At 37.5% G+C, this 18,571-nt stretch overlaps 1 protein-coding gene across 1 annotated transcript in view; it reads right to left on the bottom strand.

Moving 5' to 3' along the window:
* AGMO (alkylglycerol monooxygenase) overlaps window positions 1-8,528 on the bottom strand; it is a 182,658-nt gene extending 174,130 nt beyond the window's left edge. Inside the window, exons 1-2 of the mRNA XM_065752692.1 lie at window positions 8,520-8,528; window positions 1,972-2,376 (exon numbers count right to left, since the gene is read on the bottom strand). Of these exons, the coding sequence (XP_065608764.1) occupies window positions 1,972-2,376; window positions 8,520-8,528 (414 nt within the window). The remainder of the gene's footprint in view (window positions 1-1,971; window positions 2,377-8,519) is intronic.
* Window positions 8,529-18,571: the final 10,043 nt, after the last annotated feature.

Genomic DNA, 18,571 nt, shown 5'->3' with positions numbered 1-18,571 from the left:
GCATGGTATTTTTTACCAGAATTGCTCTGTTTGTTTTGTCAGCTTATTTCAAGCTTGTTTTTGTCAGCTTGTCAATTACCAGAAGTGCTCTGTTTTGCACATCAATAAAAAAGACTAGTTGAATGAACTTGAACTTTCTTCACCCACCCAAAGACGAAAGGTGCTGGTGTCATGTGGTCTAACGAGCTAGGAACATCATTTGGTACATGACAGACTATACAGCCAAGATCTAAATCTCACATCTGAAGAGTAGCTCAGAGAAAATAATAAAAAAGTTAGGAGTTGCTAACTCCTAATTTAACCAGTAGCTTGTTTCACATCATCATTGTCACCACTAATTTTAAGAGCATGAGTTATGTGACCTGAGACTTTCATTTATTACCAGCTCAACACAGTGACAAGCAGATAGAGATGAAAAGTTACTTCTACTAACAAAGATACAGCCGGAAGAAATTCTAAACACTGCTAAGCTCAGACCAAGGCTATGGAGCTGAGATAGTTGGACCACCACAAGTGTTTTGCACACAACAGAATTATACTGTCAACAAATACACCGAGAGGGCATCCTGCTAAAACTATATCAAGATGGCAATTGCAAGTATAACTATACTGAGAAACCTTCTGTAGTGTTTTGTTTTTTGTTTTTTTTTTTTTGCTAAATACATATTCCCTCATAAACTTATCATAAGGGGAGCTGTAGAACAGCAGAAACCTGCAGGCATTTCTATAATGCTAATTAGGAATTCTTCTGAAAATATTCATAGCTGCACACTCTGTATCAGAAATCATGAGTTAGCATAAGTTCTGAGCAGAATACGGCACAAGCTTCTATGGGAGAAGGAAGACCAGGGATGCTTAGGAATAGTGCTGGCAAGAAAATGTTTGGCACAGCTGAAAATGTGGGAACAGTAAAGGAGATGTGGAAAGGATAAGTAGAACTAGAGGAAGCAATCAGCTGACTAGGCAAAACTGTCAGGCTCTTGACAGTTCTCCTTGATTACCATGTGATAGCTTAGTTGCACAACACCTCTGAGGAAAGCAGTCCATCAACCAGACACTGAATACACAGGTTAGGTTTGCAGCAGCTGTCTGCTTACCCAGTCCAAAGGGACAATGTTTGCTGATAGCCACCATCAGTGGTGGGTTGCTGAATGCTGAGATTCCTGGTAAGCTGCTGACAGTGCTGCACGTCCCCATAACACCTCCACTACGGCCCAATAGCAGCTGCTGCACAGCAGTTCAAGATATGTGCCATGACAGATACGTGCAGTCAGTAGGGCAGCAGGGAGCAAAGGTACCTCCATAAAAGCAGATATATCATTGGAGTGGGAGGGAAGAAAGGGGGACACTGCTGCCAAGGGAGCTCTCAAACCTGACCTCTGTACTCCTGCCTCTGAGCTTTAGGAGACAGCACTGTCCCAAGACAAATATTTGTTCTCATTCTCTTAAACAACCTTTGTGGGGTTTTTTGTTTTGTTTTGTGTTTTTTTTTCTTTCAAATACTCTTTGGTTTATGGGGTTTTTATTATTATAATTTTGATTTTTTGTTGTTTTTTTGTTTTGTTTTGTTTTGAGTTAGTGGTACTAACTTCTAGGGCACAAGGACACCTGACATTTGGTTTGTGTTAAGATCTGCAAAGGTAGGATCTTGGCCTGAATAGCCTAAGAAGGTATCATGTTTTCTGCTTTACTCAGCACTGCCTATTTGAGCAGCACTCACAATGCTCAGATGCGGGTTGCTCCTCTGAAAACTATCTCCTGCTATCAGGAGTAAGCATCCAAGCTTTCATTTATATTGTATTAGAAGAGTACAGGCAGCTTGCAGACAGTGAAAGACAAGGTGTTTCATCTTAATTTGGGTGCCCTTTTCCACCAACATCTTCCCTAGTCCTTAGGAAAAAAAGGCGGGTGGTGCCAGGGCTCAGTGTGGGCGGAGGGGCCGGCAAAGAGGAGGGGATGGGGAGCTCTCACCTTCTCTACGTAGTCGGGCACCTCCTCCAGCGTGCGGAAGGAGCTCTCCCCGGGCGGCAGCACGTAGAAGAGAGCTCGGAGCTGCTGCCCCGCCGTGGTGCCCATGGCTCCACCGCTCCGCGCCGCGCCGTGCCGACCTGGCTCTGCGGCCGCCGCAGGTGTACCGATGGCGGGGCCCTCCCGGCGCCCGCTGCGCGGGGGCACCGCGGCCGCGCCCGCCCTGGCCCGCAGCCCGCCCTGGCCCGCAGCCCGCCCCCGCGGCCTCGGTTCGTTTCCCGTTGACGCTGAGGAGAGGCTGCCTGCTCCTTTCGGACTCGTGCTGCCGTGTAGATCTTTTTTCCTTTTCTTTCTTTTTTTTTTTTTTTCAGTGTCATTAGGTAGCGACTTTCCTGCATTTGAAGGGAGCTTATAAGCAGGAAAGGAAGCAGCTTTTTACATAGCCTAATAGTTATAGGGCCCGCTGGATGGGGCCCTGGACAACCTGAGCTCCTGAGTGGCAGCCCTGCCCAGGCAGGGAGTTGGGACTAGGTTATCTTTGAGGTCCCTTCCATCCCAAGCCGTTCCGTGACTCTGTGTTTTCAAGAAACAGGCTAAGGTGTCCCTGGCAGTTCTTCCAACAGCTGCTCTGGCCACTCAAGCAGTCCTCCCATGCAAAGTTTTTATTTTTCAGTTATAAGAAGGGCTTATCACAGCTCAATTTTATATAGCTCAGATTTATATGATTACACTGAAAGCAGTCTCTAGAAGCCACCTATCATGGCTTCCTTTAGAAGGAAGAAACAATGAAAACAAATGTATTCTAATTTTCTATAGAAGTCTTATAGTGACTGGAATAAGAACAGCCTTTGTACGTTAGACTGTTGAACTAAACCTCAGGAACATGCATTTCCCCACTAAATCAATCTTCATATGTCAATCAATCTTCATATGATTGGCAGTAGTAAAAGTCATAACCTTTGTGATAAAATAGATTCACCAGAAATAAAATAACACAACATCCCAACTCTCTCACAAAAGTTCAGTTCCTCTTACAGTCTTTGCAGAAGAAATAGGCTGCAAGGTCTTCCATCAATGATCTCAGCACACACACTGCTATTTATTAGAAAAAAAATGTCTGCTTGGAGATAACTCTTTATTTTTTTGGAAGGAATTGTGACAGGTACTGTGAGCTGAATTTTTCTGTTTAGGAAAAGAAGTGTAGAAATTGACATTAGAATAATTGAAGTAATGCACCTATGATGTTTGAAATCATATAGTTATAGAACCATAGAGTCATTAAGGCTGGAAAAGGTCTTTGTAACCATTAGTCTGACGGTCAACCCATCACCACTCTGCCTGCTAAAACATCCCTCAGTTTGAACAGTTGGGGTTTGGATTTCAACAATATCTTGCAATTTTAACAATGTCACAGCACAATAGTACTTCATACAATAGTAACAATCAACTGGAAATACTTTATGTTAAGCTGAACAGACCACAAGCAGTTAAAAATAAACCATAAGCTGTATTTGGGCATTCTCTTAATGTGCATAGTTTATGTTAGTAAAGTGATGTTTGTAATACTGATAAACAAATGTAGTAAAATTCTTCAAAAGTACATCTTAGTGTTCTGAACTCCAATGTTGATTAATGGCTGCTTGAGATTCTAATAAAACTATTTCTAGTTATTCTAAAACCCCAATTCATCTAAATAAAACTTTCAAATTCACCCCAAATTGCACTTTTCTTTCTAGGTACATTTTCAGTCTGTCAAAAGTTCTCACAAGCAAAGTCATGATAAAAAATGCCTTTTCATTTAGGTTAGCCTAGGTATTTCTGCCCAGAGAGGTGGTAGAGTCTCCTTCTCTGGAGATGTTCAAGACCCATCTGGATGCCTACCTGAGCAACCTGGTCTAGAGAGCCTGCTCTGGGAGGAGGATTTGGACTAAATGATCTCTGGAGGTTCCTTCCAACCCCTACAATTCTGTGATTTATCTTGCTCCACTAGCATCTCGTAGAGATACAATGACCATTACTACCTTAACCCCATTAAAAAAGAATAAAAATAATAATATTTATCAGTATCTGAGGATTGGTCTGCTGTGAAAAGAACAGTTGCCAGGGCTGCTGGGGATAACTGAAGTACAATGGAACCACTACTTCATATTTACTCCCTTCTGGGAAAGAAGAGAAACCAACAGTTTTCTGGGACTAAACACTTTTTAAATTATTTTGGATCCCCTTTTCAGTGTAAACTGTCACTCAAGTATCAACACACTGAAATTCTTGCATTCGAAACTAGAAGAAATCATTTGGATTTGATTATACCTCGCAGGGAAAGCAGATGGTTGTGTTTTCTAGCTTCTGTACTTAAGGAAGAATAGATGATAGCAATAAAACAGCTACACCTCTAGTGAGAAGAACAAAGTTTAGACAGATGTCAGTAATCTGGCTGTACAAATGTCGCTGATGTTCTCTAAGCACTGAAATTTGGCATGCAGTTTCCAGTGCTCGCTCTTCTCTTTGTTAAGAAAAGAATGGAAAATTAAACATCCAGGAATGTTGCTTTAGTGAAAGGTCTAACCATCCACTAAACAATGTCCCCTCCATTCACTGACCTCACACAACCTCCTTAGCAAGGAGCTGACAAAACAAAAAACAGTTAATAGTGTTGTGTGGCTTTTTTTGTTTGTTTGTTTGTTTTCCTTTCCTCAACAATCATATCTTATGCTGCCATCAGAATGCAGAAGGATGTTCTGTCTGGAGACTGGGATTCTACTGTTGACCGGCAGATCATTCCAGTAACCAAGGCAACAAAAGCCTCTGTTCTACTTAGAGGAAATTGGGGAGCTGGCCTAACGCTGTCTGTAGGTGGATCATATTTTGTTTTCTCCAAAGAACTCCATCCCACCCACTTCATGAACTGAGAACGCCCAGACACTTCCTGTTTGGGTCTCTCTGAGCACTAAACCAGCACTAAATAATAAACTCGTAAAGGGAATTAGGGCAGGTTGAAATTGGGATGGGTGATATATTCTGCCTTGGCAGTCATTCACAGCAACCTGAATCACATCCAGAGCAGGGCTGGGTTTAGTGTACTTGACTTATGTACTGATATCTTTGTGTGAAGAAAAAGTTGATGTGAGTATATCATGTAGATAGAATTTTCTCATGTCTGTGCTCCAAGTATTTACTCCAAGTATTTAGTACCTATATTAAAGCTTGCCAATGAATGTCATTAGGAGATTACTAGATGCACCAGCATTGTTACAAATCTGGTATTACAAAATATTTCAAATGCATTTCCAAGTGATAAATGCTACTTTGTACGATAACTTTTAAAAATAGTCATTTGTTCATATTAAATGAGCTATATTTATTAATCTCCAGTTCCTAGTAACAGTATTACTGACTCCAGAGTCCCAGAGACAAGGATAAGCTGCATAGTGATCATCCTAATGCCATGCAATTAGAAAAGAGTTTGCAACTAGTGGCTATTTCTTCTATGAAGGACTGCTAACTATAGAACAGCACTCAGATATGACTATTCTCAGTCAATTGTTCATTTCATTCAAGGGTTTCCAAGATGTCCAGAGAAAGTAATAGACCCTCTGTGATACTAAACTTGGAACTTCATCCTCTATGTTTCTCTGTTTGTGATCCTTCTGCAAGATTTATTTTAAACATCGATGTGCCTGGTATCTTTCACCTTTCTCTTTCAGATAACAGAATTGTTGCTATCGTCCTTAAATTTTATCTTCTTTCCTCTATTCCCAAGTACAACGACCATTGGAATCAATTGCATCTTAGACTGTTATTCCTCATTTACTGGGTCAGCTGCTGATTTCCTGATTTTCTGTTGAAAAAGTGGAAGCACTGCCATCCTCTTTCTCACTTTTAACAGGGTTAGTCTCTTCCATCTCTCATCTTCCCCTGGCACCAACAGTGTCAAGATTCCACATTTGTTGATCTAACTCACAAACTCACTTTGCAATAAACTAGTCCAGAAAATGTGTGCACACGTGTATGTGTATGCATGTATACACACATACTTCATTACTGCTCAAGTGAACTAATATGGCTCATGGAAGACCAGGACACAGAAGATAGGACCACAGCATCACAAATCAGAGACTGGGGTGGTGTGGAAAGAAGACTTCACTTCTGCAGCAGCAAATTATTAGATCAGATGAGCAGCTCCTGGAATCACTGTCTCCATTTCCCAAATACAGGTTATCGTGTCAGCATGCAACTATATCCAAACAGTTGGCACTTCCTTTACATTTGTTTAGTAAATGCCTTTTTTGTAGTTATCCTTTTTTCTTTTCTTCCTGGTAGACCAGCCTCTAGTAGGATGGACGTTTTTTATGTTATATGCCTGTTCACATACCTATGTATGTTGCATACCACGTTTTAAAGATAGGTTTTGGCTGAACAGGAAAGAAACATTCTCTGGTACTTGCTGTTCCAGCTGACACACATAGATCAGATCATGGGGCGTCTTCTGCAAAGAGAGAAAGATGGTGCTGTTCTTGGATGCACAAGGGACAGCCACACTGCAAGAAAGATGCAAGGAAGATGGATGCTGACTTCAAGGAATATGAACAGGGAAGTTCATTCTGAAACTCTAATTTTTAGGAGCCAGTTACAAGCAGAAAACACTCTAATCTGTTTGCACGTTAACCTTCTTGAAGAGTGCTGTAACAGCAAGAGGTTCCCAAGGGAGCCTAAGCAGTGGTTTCAGCCCTCCCCCACTTCCAGCTGCACACTGTACACTCGCACTGCTTCCCTTATGTGAGCTGGGGTGGTCACTAGACGCTGAACCGAGCCATTTCAACATGCTTCATCAGCAGAAAACTTAGCCCAACAAAACAAAAATCTGAAATTTGCATAAGTTTTTTATGAACTGAAGTCAAGAGACATACACATGGAAAAGATGATCAGGAAGACATGGTAATCTAGACTCTGCCCTGCTGAGGAAAGCTTGGGAACTTGAGAACATCAGGCATATCTCAGTATCTCATGCCCAAACTCTGAAAAAAGATGTTTCAGTACACAGGCATGCAGTCTGACTAAAATAATTGTTAATCTACATGGCTCATTTCCTGGCTGTTGAGCTGCACAGCTGTCCACGGGTGGCCTCCTAGGCTGTCTTGTTCATCAGGTGCTCAGCTATAAGTGTACGTTAACTGGTGAAAATCAGGTCAGAATTGGTGTTGCCTAAAACTGGCTTCTTGTGCTGCTTGTCTCTGCACAACCTGTTGCTTTTAAACCATGCACAGCTCCACACCATCTTATTCATTCATGGCCAGTTCTGGTACGGGCACAGCTGCCTCATGAGTCAGGAAGCAGTCATCATGATACTCAGTCTGAGGAACAAGGCAGGAGCTTATTTTTAAGGTTTTTTTTTTTCCCTTATATTTTTCCAGCATTTTCTTCTCTTGAAATACTTTAACCTTTTGTTCCCTCTTTGAAGAAATATGTTTTGTTTTTTTGGTGGGAGAGAGGATGGGATGGGAGTTGCTGGAAAAATAAATTCCATTTTCAAGGCAAGCCTATCAAATAACTTTAGAAGAACAGCCTGCCCACCTGTTGAGGGTGTTTCCAGATTTTATTTGGCATGCTCTGCTATGAAATTTCTCACACTTCTATTCCTGAACAATCTTTTTAGTTTAGTTTATTAGGAACACTAAGAGTCAAGTTGCTGCGTGGTATATCAGCATTATACAACACACAACTTTAGATCCACATCAGAACTATTTGATTAGACATGTAGGACTAGTAAGTCTAGTAATAAGACTAGTAAGTCTTTGCATTATCTGACTGTTGATAATAACTGATTATTTGCTATAACCAGAATAATTTCTTTTTTTAAATTAGGAGCATGTGTATCAAACACCAGATAGATCTGAAATTATGAAACATCTCAACAAATTAGTTATGGTACACACTGACACTTCATATGTGCAGGCAGGATCCATTTGGGTCATTCCTGAGTTAAGTATGGGAAATACCGCCTTTCAAGTCAGACTACTGACATTTTTAGTGTAAAGAACAGTACTGAAGAAATATAAAGATTTTTCACATAGATCTTTGAATTTCAACAGAGAGCTGTCAGCAGAACATACGCTTAAGAAAATCACTGGGTGAAATTTTAAAACTTGTAATGTTCAAGCACCATGTGGCATTAAATAACTATTTTTCTTTATTATTAGAAACAGAGTATAAATTATTTTCCTTAGGAAAATCAAGTAGTTTCTGTTTCTCCTATCCTTCAAATCACTAGTTCTTGCTTGAGAGAGAGAGATTCTTCTCTGTGGATGACTCCCTTAAATAAACTATGATGAGTTACAAATGCTGAGCACAATTAACAAGTTTTAATAAAAGAGTTACTTAGAAAGATGTAAAACTCTTTTTATTTTCTTCTAGTGAAATTACCTCTCGTAGAAAGCAATTCTACAGCACCAGCAAACCTAGGGGGAGATGGACACCCCACTGTCCCACAGAAGGGAGACTGCTGCTACTGCCACCTGCCACTCTTGGGCTAGAAGTTCACAGCTCTAGCTCACCTTCTCCATACTGCCCTTTAGCAGAGATTGCTTACTTTCCTTGCCTTTTAGACATTGAATCAATGCAATGAATTCAAATCTGATGGCAAAAAGGAACCTCCCTCATTTTGCCTAAAGTCACAAGCTAGCGGCCTCTCCATCCATAGAATCCATCATCTATCCAACTTTACACCCCACAGCTGGTTTTCACACTGCCCAAAGGTCTCTAAGAAGACCTGTTCATTACTTCTTGTCACCCTTAATGATTCTTCCTCAACACTTCCTCCCACTGCACCTTTACTCAGTGCCTGAGCACCTCTATCAAAACAAACACCTCTCACTTCCAAGAAACACCAAATGCTCCTCACAGCCCAAACCTACAAGCAGACAACATCCACCTGCTCCAATTACACTGCAGGTAAATCATGAACTGAGGACACTATACACTGCCACACAATTCCACATTACCTGAAACATTTACAGCATACTCTTCATACTCCACCTCTCAACTACCAAATGAGCTAACTGCCCTTCTATTGAACTAAATAGTTTTTGTTCTAATCAGCATTCAAGACAGGTGTTGCAAATCCTTTTTAATTAGATCTCCAGCTCAGATGATAGCTGAAGCTGTTGGCTCCAAAAGGTCCTAGAATTTTCTGAAAGCAAATAAAGTTGAAATTCAAACCGAAGAAGATTTAAAACCAGATCAAGACATAATAAACCAATGTTTGTAAATAACTTCTATAACAAAGATAGTGCTGTCAAAAACAAACAAACAACGAAAACAACAACAAAAACAGAAGAAAGGAAAATAAAGGAAAGTCAAGCTCAATAGAATTACCATGTTTTTAGGTTATTGGAAAACTAGAGCAGATACCTAGTTAAAGATCTCAGGAAAAGGTAGCATATGGTAAGGTAATTAGATACTACCATAAGCTCTGGATCTGTATGTTAAACAGAAAGACAAAATGTTTTAATCTTTGAGTGCTTTCCAATTTGCAAGCTTAAAGCTTAATTCATGCCCGAGACTTTTTAATGTATTAGGAACTGCAGGAAAAACTCTAGAAGTTATTTGATTAAAACAAAGTATTGGAATATTGTCAACCAAGTTACAAATAATATATATACCACAACTCACCATAGTAAAAGCCTTTTTGCTGCTTTCTTTCTGTTGGTTTTATATCTCATCAATATGAATGAATATAGAAATAGAAATTTCATTTATTCATACATATTACTTTAGGGATAAAAAAAAAGAAAAAGAAAAAGGCTATCTGCTACAAAATTCACTTATGAAATGCCATTATTTTTCCCTTTCATTCTATTTCCAAAATTTAGGTCTCCATATATTCATAAATGTTTCTAATCTCTTTTTATGTTCAGGGAATGAAATAGACTTCAAATTCGTACGTCATAAGCATGGAATGTATTCCCTGATATTTAGTTTTGGGGAATCCTTCCAGTGTACAGAGTAATTCATACAGCAGCTGTGATCAAGATGTCTGTAAGGTTTTCTTTTCTGTGTTGTTTACCTGTCATGAAACTCTTACTGATTTAATATCTGAGCCAAAGCCTAATAAAAAGAGTAAAATTTGTATGTGTAGTGTTTTGGGAGGTTGTAAGTGCTTATGGGGAATTTCTGGCAAGAGACAAAATAGTGGAAAATTGATTAAAGAATGAGATTTACTTGAATCCAAATGCAAGTGTCTGGGTCAGTTTTGTCTGCTTAGAATAGGTTTGCAAAGAATTTACTCCATAATTTTGACATGAATCATACTCTAATTTTTGAGGGACTGATGAGTTACCTGGGGAATGCACGCTCATTCTTAGAAGATTATGAAATCCAGTACAATCTGCATAGTCTATCTGAATAAAGCAATTATACTTATAAAGTGCATTATTTTGTATTTATCTATTTAAAACATAATACATTGATCTCACGGGAATCTCTAGTTTGGTGCAAATTGGTTATGTTTTAAACCATAGTTCTCAGTTGGCAAAGCTGCTGTTGACATGTTTGAGCCATTTCTGTGACAATATTAATCCTTTGTTTCAGTCCACAGAGAGGAAAACCTTTGGATGTGGAAAACAGTGAGAGGAAGGATGGAAAGTAGGGAAACCAAGAATAAACACAGACTTTCCTCTACCAACTCTGCAGAATTCAGAGAAAAATATTAATATAAAAGTCAAGCTCTCTGACGTGTCACTGAATACGGGAGTGCCTTTGATATCCAAACACTGTCACAAAGCTAAAGGAATGTGTTGCTCTGTCTCCAGCAGAGCTCTTAATAGCTTTTCACCTTTTTATTTTTTCAATTTTTTACAGTTGAACTTGAGCAAACACTGACTATTATGTAGTAAGCAAGAAAAATGTTTGATAAAATGCTTCTTAGAGTATCTTCCCTTTTTTTCCCCCTATTCTTGTTGTTATATTGTTTGTTTTGTTTCCCTCTGCTAGAAACTAGACATAGTGATCACATGCAGATCTATGTTTGCTTCAGTGTTATATTACTGTAACTAAAATTAGAATCTGAACTGAAACATTTGGTAAGTAGTCCTGAGCTACCAAGTATGCAATTAGGGTGTAAAATGTTGATATCTGACACATCCAATAGCTCTGGTCCAGTAAAACACATTCCTACCTGAATTCCTTCCACAGAAATCTTGAATTAACTGACATTATCGTAACAAAAACATCTTGGGCCTTATGTCAATTTCAAAAACTAGCTTTTCAGAAGCCAACAGAGTTTTCTTGTTTGGACAGTTGAAGAGAAGAATACTTGCTACACTATTTTCCTTGACTATTCTGGACAAGAATTTTCCAAATTGTTCCACTGTTCACATCAGTACTTACTAATGCTGTTTTTCTGTTCTACACCTATGAGAGATACCAAAGCTACTACAATAGAATGAAGACAACCCCAAGTTCTTAATATACACTTATAAGTCTCAATTTTGCATTGTAAATGTTTTATTTTGTTGATGATGTACCAGAACTATATTAAAAAAAAAAGTCATAGATGTAGTAGAAATGAACTACGAAGAGTTTTAGTGAATAAATTTAATTAAATTCAGATAAATTATTTGATTTCATCTCAGATATGTCATTAAGCTTTCACTTGATTTTATAGCTCACAAACACACACACACACAAAAGGACCTTAAATGTCCTTTAAAAGAAAAAACCTGGATTGCCCTAAGCATCACAGTATCACTTGTAAAAGAAATCTCATTTTTGATGCCAACTTTGGATATCTGTGTTCATCTTGGAGAAGATCGGAGTGAGAACCAAGATGACTTTTTTATGCATTGTCATCCTTTCTTTTCAGTCACAATAGATATTATGCCTACACATTATTTTATTATTGCTACTCAGATGAATTTACTATTGCTTTACTGATATGTGAAACATCATTATCTCATATATCTTTCATTGTTTTAAGTGGCTTCATCCACATTTCATCCATCAGATGTTGAGATATTTAACTGATTTTAGCCTTTGACATGTTACAGCACAGGAACAATTTCTGTGCAGATTTTGACTTTGTTTTCCTTTCTAATCAAAATGTATTCAGCTAAGCTTCTGCTTCACAAATTCCATGAAGAAATCAATCTAGTGAGTGAGATTTTGATAGGTATTCAATTTGGCTAAATAGTTGGGTTTTTTTTAATTTTTATTTTTGTTGTTGTATTGTTTTGTTTGTTTAATGAAATGTCTTTGATATGTTTCAATAAATGTATTTGTACAAGGTCTGCTTTTAATTTCAGTAGATTCTAACTTCAGCTTCATCAGGCTTATCTTAGTGCTATTGTTGAATCTTTAATTCTTCTTTTGTTAGTCTCTTAAGAGTTGGTATAACTTTTAAGAGGAATCTGGCTGAGCCAGAAAGGAAATCATCTCAATAGTGCTGCATGCCAGTTCTTTGTGTGCATCTCATAATCGCAGTATGCTAAGTCAGAGGCTAAGCATGATATTGAAAACACAAGAGGAAGTCTTTATGAAAGTCGAACTGCTCTTTGTGATAGAAAACTAGTAGTTCAAAATCATCCAGATGTCTCAGAGTTGATAAAAAATATAACAGAGTTAGATATGCTTTAACTTGAAAGAGTGCACTTTATCTCAGTGTCATATCAATTTACTGTAAATATTTTGTCAAGGGTTCTGCATAAGGCTGCAGAAAAAGTTGGATTACTTTCATCACTGATAGAGCAAACAATGCAAAGCCTTACTGTCAAAAGGAGTAAATGTGGCTGTATTTTCCTCATCCTCATTTTTTAACTGCTAACATTGTTATTCATTCTGAATACCCAGATTACAAAGAGTGAAAAGATAGTTTATTCAAAAGACCTTCTGAAAACTGTATAGGAAAGAGGAAGCCTTACATTTGTAGTGGCAATCCCTTGCCTCCTAAAAACACTCATCTGCTAGAGACATCTGGCTCAGTGTGGTGAGTTTTCGTCTTCTGTTGGGAGGGCTGATGTCATGTAAGGAAGTCAGGGAAGCAGACTAACTATTGTAAATGAGTGGCAGCAGTAGTGCTTATCCTGGGAACTGGGACTGTTGGATCAGTTGAATGCCTGCCTGCAGCCCCCATGTGTTGATTCTGGCCCATTAATCATCCCATTAATCTTCAAAAAGCTTTAACGTGCGAGTGCATGGGAGAGTGAATATAGGTGAGAGTTTGCAGGTGTCATTCACAAAAGACAGCCATCGTTCCCCTCTCTTTTCAACAAACAGTTCTCCTGGTCTATTAAAGCACAGAAGGAAATTCTTTCCACCACCTTCTACCCTGACTGAAATTTCTGAGAGCATCAGGATTTTTAACATTTTGCAAGACTGATTCAAAAATGTGAAGGAACAGCGAGTCAGCATAGAAGAATCTGAAGGATAATCATTTTGGAAAATATGTACACTTCATTCAGCCCATATCCTTTAATTTTCTGTTTTTGAGTCACCACAGTGTATACCATTGAATAAGTCATCTCAGTCCCATATCAACCAACTTTTAAATTCTCTGTAATATTCTGCTCTACTCTTTTGGGAAGGAACAGCATATAAGAACAGAGCAATTTTAGGCAATTCGAAGGTTATATCATGCTTGACACCTGACTTCACTTTAGTAACACCTGCCTGAACAATAATTAGCAGGCCACTTTTAAAGAAAGAACTTCCATACACCACAGATGGCATTTTTCATACCAGACAGGCAACGATGTATGCTGGAAGTAAGCCAAACTGTCTGCAAAAACTGTGAGAAATTCAAGACAGACATCTGAGTGGAAGGAAAGTTTTACCTTCCTCAACACCCTTACCCCCCTGCAAACATTCAGTAACATCTGTTCAAATCTACCTCTGTATAATGTGCTTTATTTTTCTTATCTACTAATGCTACAAATTATAGTCGAAGGAAAGCAGCATAGCAAGTTTCTTTTTTATTAGTTATGAAACCTATGATTTAATAATGTAATGTGATGACTTGCCAGCTATAGAAATCCAATATTATACAACTCATGTCAGAACCAGGAACAAAATTTTCTTAACTGGCTAGTAATATGGGGTTCTCAACTCACATTTCTATAAAGTGGACTTAATTTTCACTGGGTACTCAAAACTTTGTTGAAATCAGGATACTGTGTGTCATAACGGAGGCACAAAGTCAACAGTCACTCTGGAAATTATTGGCTAATGTCTTAATCCTGGACTGCTCACTGATTTGTATGAACTTTTGTGTATACCTTGGGCTAAATCCAAATTGCTGTGAAATCCATCGTAATCTTTCCATTCCCATCTATAGGGCTTAGGTGAAGTCCTTTACTTCCTTGGAATAGTTTTACATCTTTTTTTTTTTTTTTTCTTTCAAAAATATTCTATATAAAAGGAATCCTGAGATCTTTTCATAATAATCAGTTGTCAGAATCAAATAGCTTATGCATAAATGCTGGTTCTAGAAAAGGACCAGATATATTATATTTTGTAAAATTTATGGACAAAAATTGTGCATTTTTATGCAATTCCAATGAATAATTATATACATAAGATTTAGAGAAATGCATATATAAAATTATTTATAATGTGTCTTACTTCCAAACTTTTTCTCCCCCAGTAGTTCTAACTCTCCTCAATGCATTTTTGTGGTGGCTGCAGAAAATATTCTGAGGGCACTTTCAAGATAAATTTTTAATTTGGGAAAACGCCCATTTCAGTATTTTCTCAGCTGTGCATGTGACTTTCTTGGCAAATAATGTAGTAAGCATTCAGAATAGGCATATTTCTAAAAACCCTGCAGACATAAGAAACATGTACAATGGCTATATATCCATTGTGATGCTAAAGGTGAGAATATGTCCCTTCTACCACTTGTATAGATATTTACCATCTTCATTGCTTTATATTGTTTTGGAGCTGAAACAAATCAAACAAGCACACATTTACAGCATGAAGGCATAATAAAAAATATTTTCATATCAGAAAATTCTTAAGGAAATCAATTATTGTGATGTTTACTTGAAGGATGTGTGAACCTGAAACTTGTTGTTTATGAACGTAAAATAACCTTTTTCATATTTTCTTATAGCAGACGATAAATTTTCAAAATTTATGGATAAAATCCAATTAGAAATAAAGTACTTTGTCTTTCTCTTGAGAGAAAACTAATAACGCTATTTTTCTTGGACGTAACAATTAAATATTTAAATTCAAATATATAACTTTAATAGAAATAAACATAATAGGTAAAAATGAATAAAATAATGATATTTCTGAACAAAAACACAAAGCCATTACAGAAACAACAGAAATCAATAAATCTTCTGAACAGAATACCATTTTTATTATTATTTAATGTCCTTATTCATATTCTTATATCGTATCGCAACCATACTTTGCATTTGTGAAGAACCACCTATTTATTCTTCATTATGAATCATTTGTTTCCAAAAGACTTAGGGTCTTGAGAGTTGGAAGAGGTTATCATAGAAATCACTCAAGGACCAAATACGACCAAAAACAACTGCAGAATGAACTGCCCACAGTGCCATTAGTAGAACATCAGTAGCTGAAAAAAATTGCTAGGTCAATGAAACAGCTGACCAGTACAAATTTCTTGAGTTCCCCATTGTTTACTCAATAAAAGTACTTTAAAACTTACCCTTTTAAAAAAACTCTTTCTAGTCTGTCTACTTAAAAGCAGTGAAAAATAAAGGAGCTATGATTTTTCCTAACTATAATTATTGTTTAATGAGCTCTTCATTCACAGCTCTTCTTGAGTTCTTCTCTAGTTGTTGATACAAAGCAAGTATCCTGCTCAGATAATTTTTTTCTCAACTGAATGTAAGCAATTTATCACCTGAGTTCCACAGATAGGAGTTATGACAGTTCAGATGCCAAGAATAGAACAACAAAGGTTAAAAAATCTTCAAGCACAACTTGGGAAGAAGTAATAAAAAACTGCGAAATCAGAAACCTGTAATATATTTGCAGTTTATACAAGCAACTGTGATAACCTCTTTTACGCCATATGGAGGCCCTGACTAACAGCCAGAGGCCTTAAATTACATGGAAATTGGTTCACACGCTGCACCTTTCAGCTGTAAATGATGTCAAAAAACTATGGGATTTAAATGAAAATGGATAGAAATTCACAAAATCAAATGAGCTTCAGTAAATTCTTATGAGGTAATAGCACGGAACACCAGAGAAACCCTATGCCATTTTTTACAGGCTATCAGGTACACTGACTTTTTTGAATGAATATAGACATCAGGTTGTATACAGAATTCTCCCTTTTAACCTACACACACTGCTTGATACTAAATTAGAGTACGTCATTGGTTATGTTATTGCTCTAAAATCTCTTAAACCTTGTAGATGATCTGATATACTGCATGTATGCTGTTAAATACAAGCTCACCCAAGGGGCTTAAATTGACTGAAGCCAGGAAGTTCTAAACAAAGGCTCAAGCTGACTTTTTGTCCCTAACTTATATAACTTTGTTTCCCCATAGCAACTAAGATTGCATGTCCTAATGCGATTTTACTTTTTCTTATTTGTACAAATAATATTATTGCAGCAGTCAGAGTCTTCATTAAAGAAAGCAAGAAACTTAAAACTACCTTCAGATCAAACATTGGTTGGAAAGGTATAGAGCCTCTCCTTACTACTCATTTTTTGCTAATTTTGATCCAATGAAAAGAGGCTTAGAAAAGATACATTTTTTAATGAAAACCCCAAACTGATTAGAATACGTAATTAAGAAAGTCCAGTTAGTTTGCAATGGTATTATTTTAACCACACCTCTTAAACAACTATTGCCAAAATAAACCTGAAAGCAATGAATAAACAAGGCAAAATACAAAGTCAACAGCCATAGAGAAATAGAAGGAAACCCTGCAAAAACTACATAGCCTTGTACTCCAGAGGCAGTAGAAATAAATGAATTCCAATCATCTATCATGTTGAAAATTAAACTGTTGGAGATCACTGCCTTTTTACAGTCAGATAGATTTTCTGTGTATTCAAATTCTGTCTCTGATTCAGCGGTACATTGACAGTAGAGCATCAATAGTCTCTGGGCAGATAAGATATGTTATTAGCCTCAGAAGTAGGATTCATTGATGATAAGACATAGAAGTGATCAGATACGATTTAATAACAGGAACTAATGAAAATAAGTAAACCAATTTTCATCAGACTTCATTCTACCAAGTGCCTGCACAGCCTTGGCAAATCACAGTATCAGGTGTTGACTGTGCCCATCTGTCAAACGGCATACTCTTAGCCATACTGTATGGCTGGATCGGTGAAAGAACCCTCAGTTAGTCTGCAGGCAGATAAAAACTATTGAGTATAAAACAAAATTTCAAGTTACAGTTCAAAAGCCTTTAATGTTACTTTCAGGAACAAAATCAGTCTGTTGACTCCATCAGCTAGCTTTTAAATAATTGGTGTGTTCAGAAGAAGCCATAACCCTGTCTGCACTGATGAGTCTTGATTAGAAATGCTTACCCAAAAAACGGTGCTAAAGAGGAGAGGGTTCACTGCTGCTGTGCGTGGCTTGAACATGAGCTAGCTGAAATCTGGAAGACGCATGTCTGGATTTCTGTGGGGTGTGCTTGTAAGTAAATTCCTTCAATATCATGGTAGGAAGCTCACTGTGCTTAGAATTTGTACCTTCAACTTCTGCCAGTGTGAGGTCTCTGCGCCATATTTCATTTTGCGGTGGTGTACCCACAAAACAGTTGTTTCAAGCCAACGGGAGTCTTCAAATAATCTAAGATGTTGCTACATCCAGTTAGCATCATATGGCCACATTCAATGTTTTAACTGCTTCTAAAACATCGAAGACAATCAATTTTGCCAGTCTTCCCCCACTCACACCCTAGTGTAAAGTTACATTTGGTGCTTTACAGATTTATTTAAATAAATTTATATAAACAAAAATTTTCTTAGCACTTTACATCCATTTGCATGTTTCTCTCCCCTCTCCTTTATATCTCTACAGATTCAGCTAAACAACAAAAATGGAAAAAGACTATCCTCAAACGGAAAATGTACCTTGTAATGAGATTTTTGCAGCTCATATTTGCCACCATCACACATATAGGCTGCCTCCCCACTGCAAGTATTGCAATCAAATCACATAATACCACATCTCTCCAAGTGCCTTGGGCTAGAAAGGCTTCACTGGTGCATTTCAATTAATGTTAATAAGCTATTTCCATTTGTTCTGTGAAGTGTCATCTCAAACCTGGTGGAACCTTTTTCAAGTTCAGTCTTAAAGCGTGTGAAGGCAACAATCAATTCTGTGTGCCTGAAAAAGCATTTGGGCAATTTGAAAGATAATAATATTCTCTTACCTTTTATGTAGCAAAACTGGTCATGTAAAATTGTTTTTGTAAGAAGGTAGTATCTGAAAATTCAAGGTGTTTTGTTTCTTTTAACTATTAAATCTAAGTTTTTCTCATTTTAAAATTTATGCGTATTTCTTTTAGCAGGAGCAAACATAGCCTAGAAGTTAGTTTTAGTGTGGGTCACTTTTTATTTTATACTTTGATAATCACCACAACCATTCAA

Source organism: Cyrtonyx montezumae, unplaced genomic scaffold (assembly GCF_038088225.1).
Source record: "Cyrtonyx montezumae isolate F1298 unplaced genomic scaffold, pur_monq_1.0 scaffold_8, whole genome shotgun sequence".
Taxonomy (NCBI): Eukaryota; Metazoa; Chordata; class Aves; order Galliformes; family Odontophoridae; genus Cyrtonyx; species Cyrtonyx montezumae.
This window is presented reverse-complemented; position numbering and strand designations above follow the sequence as displayed.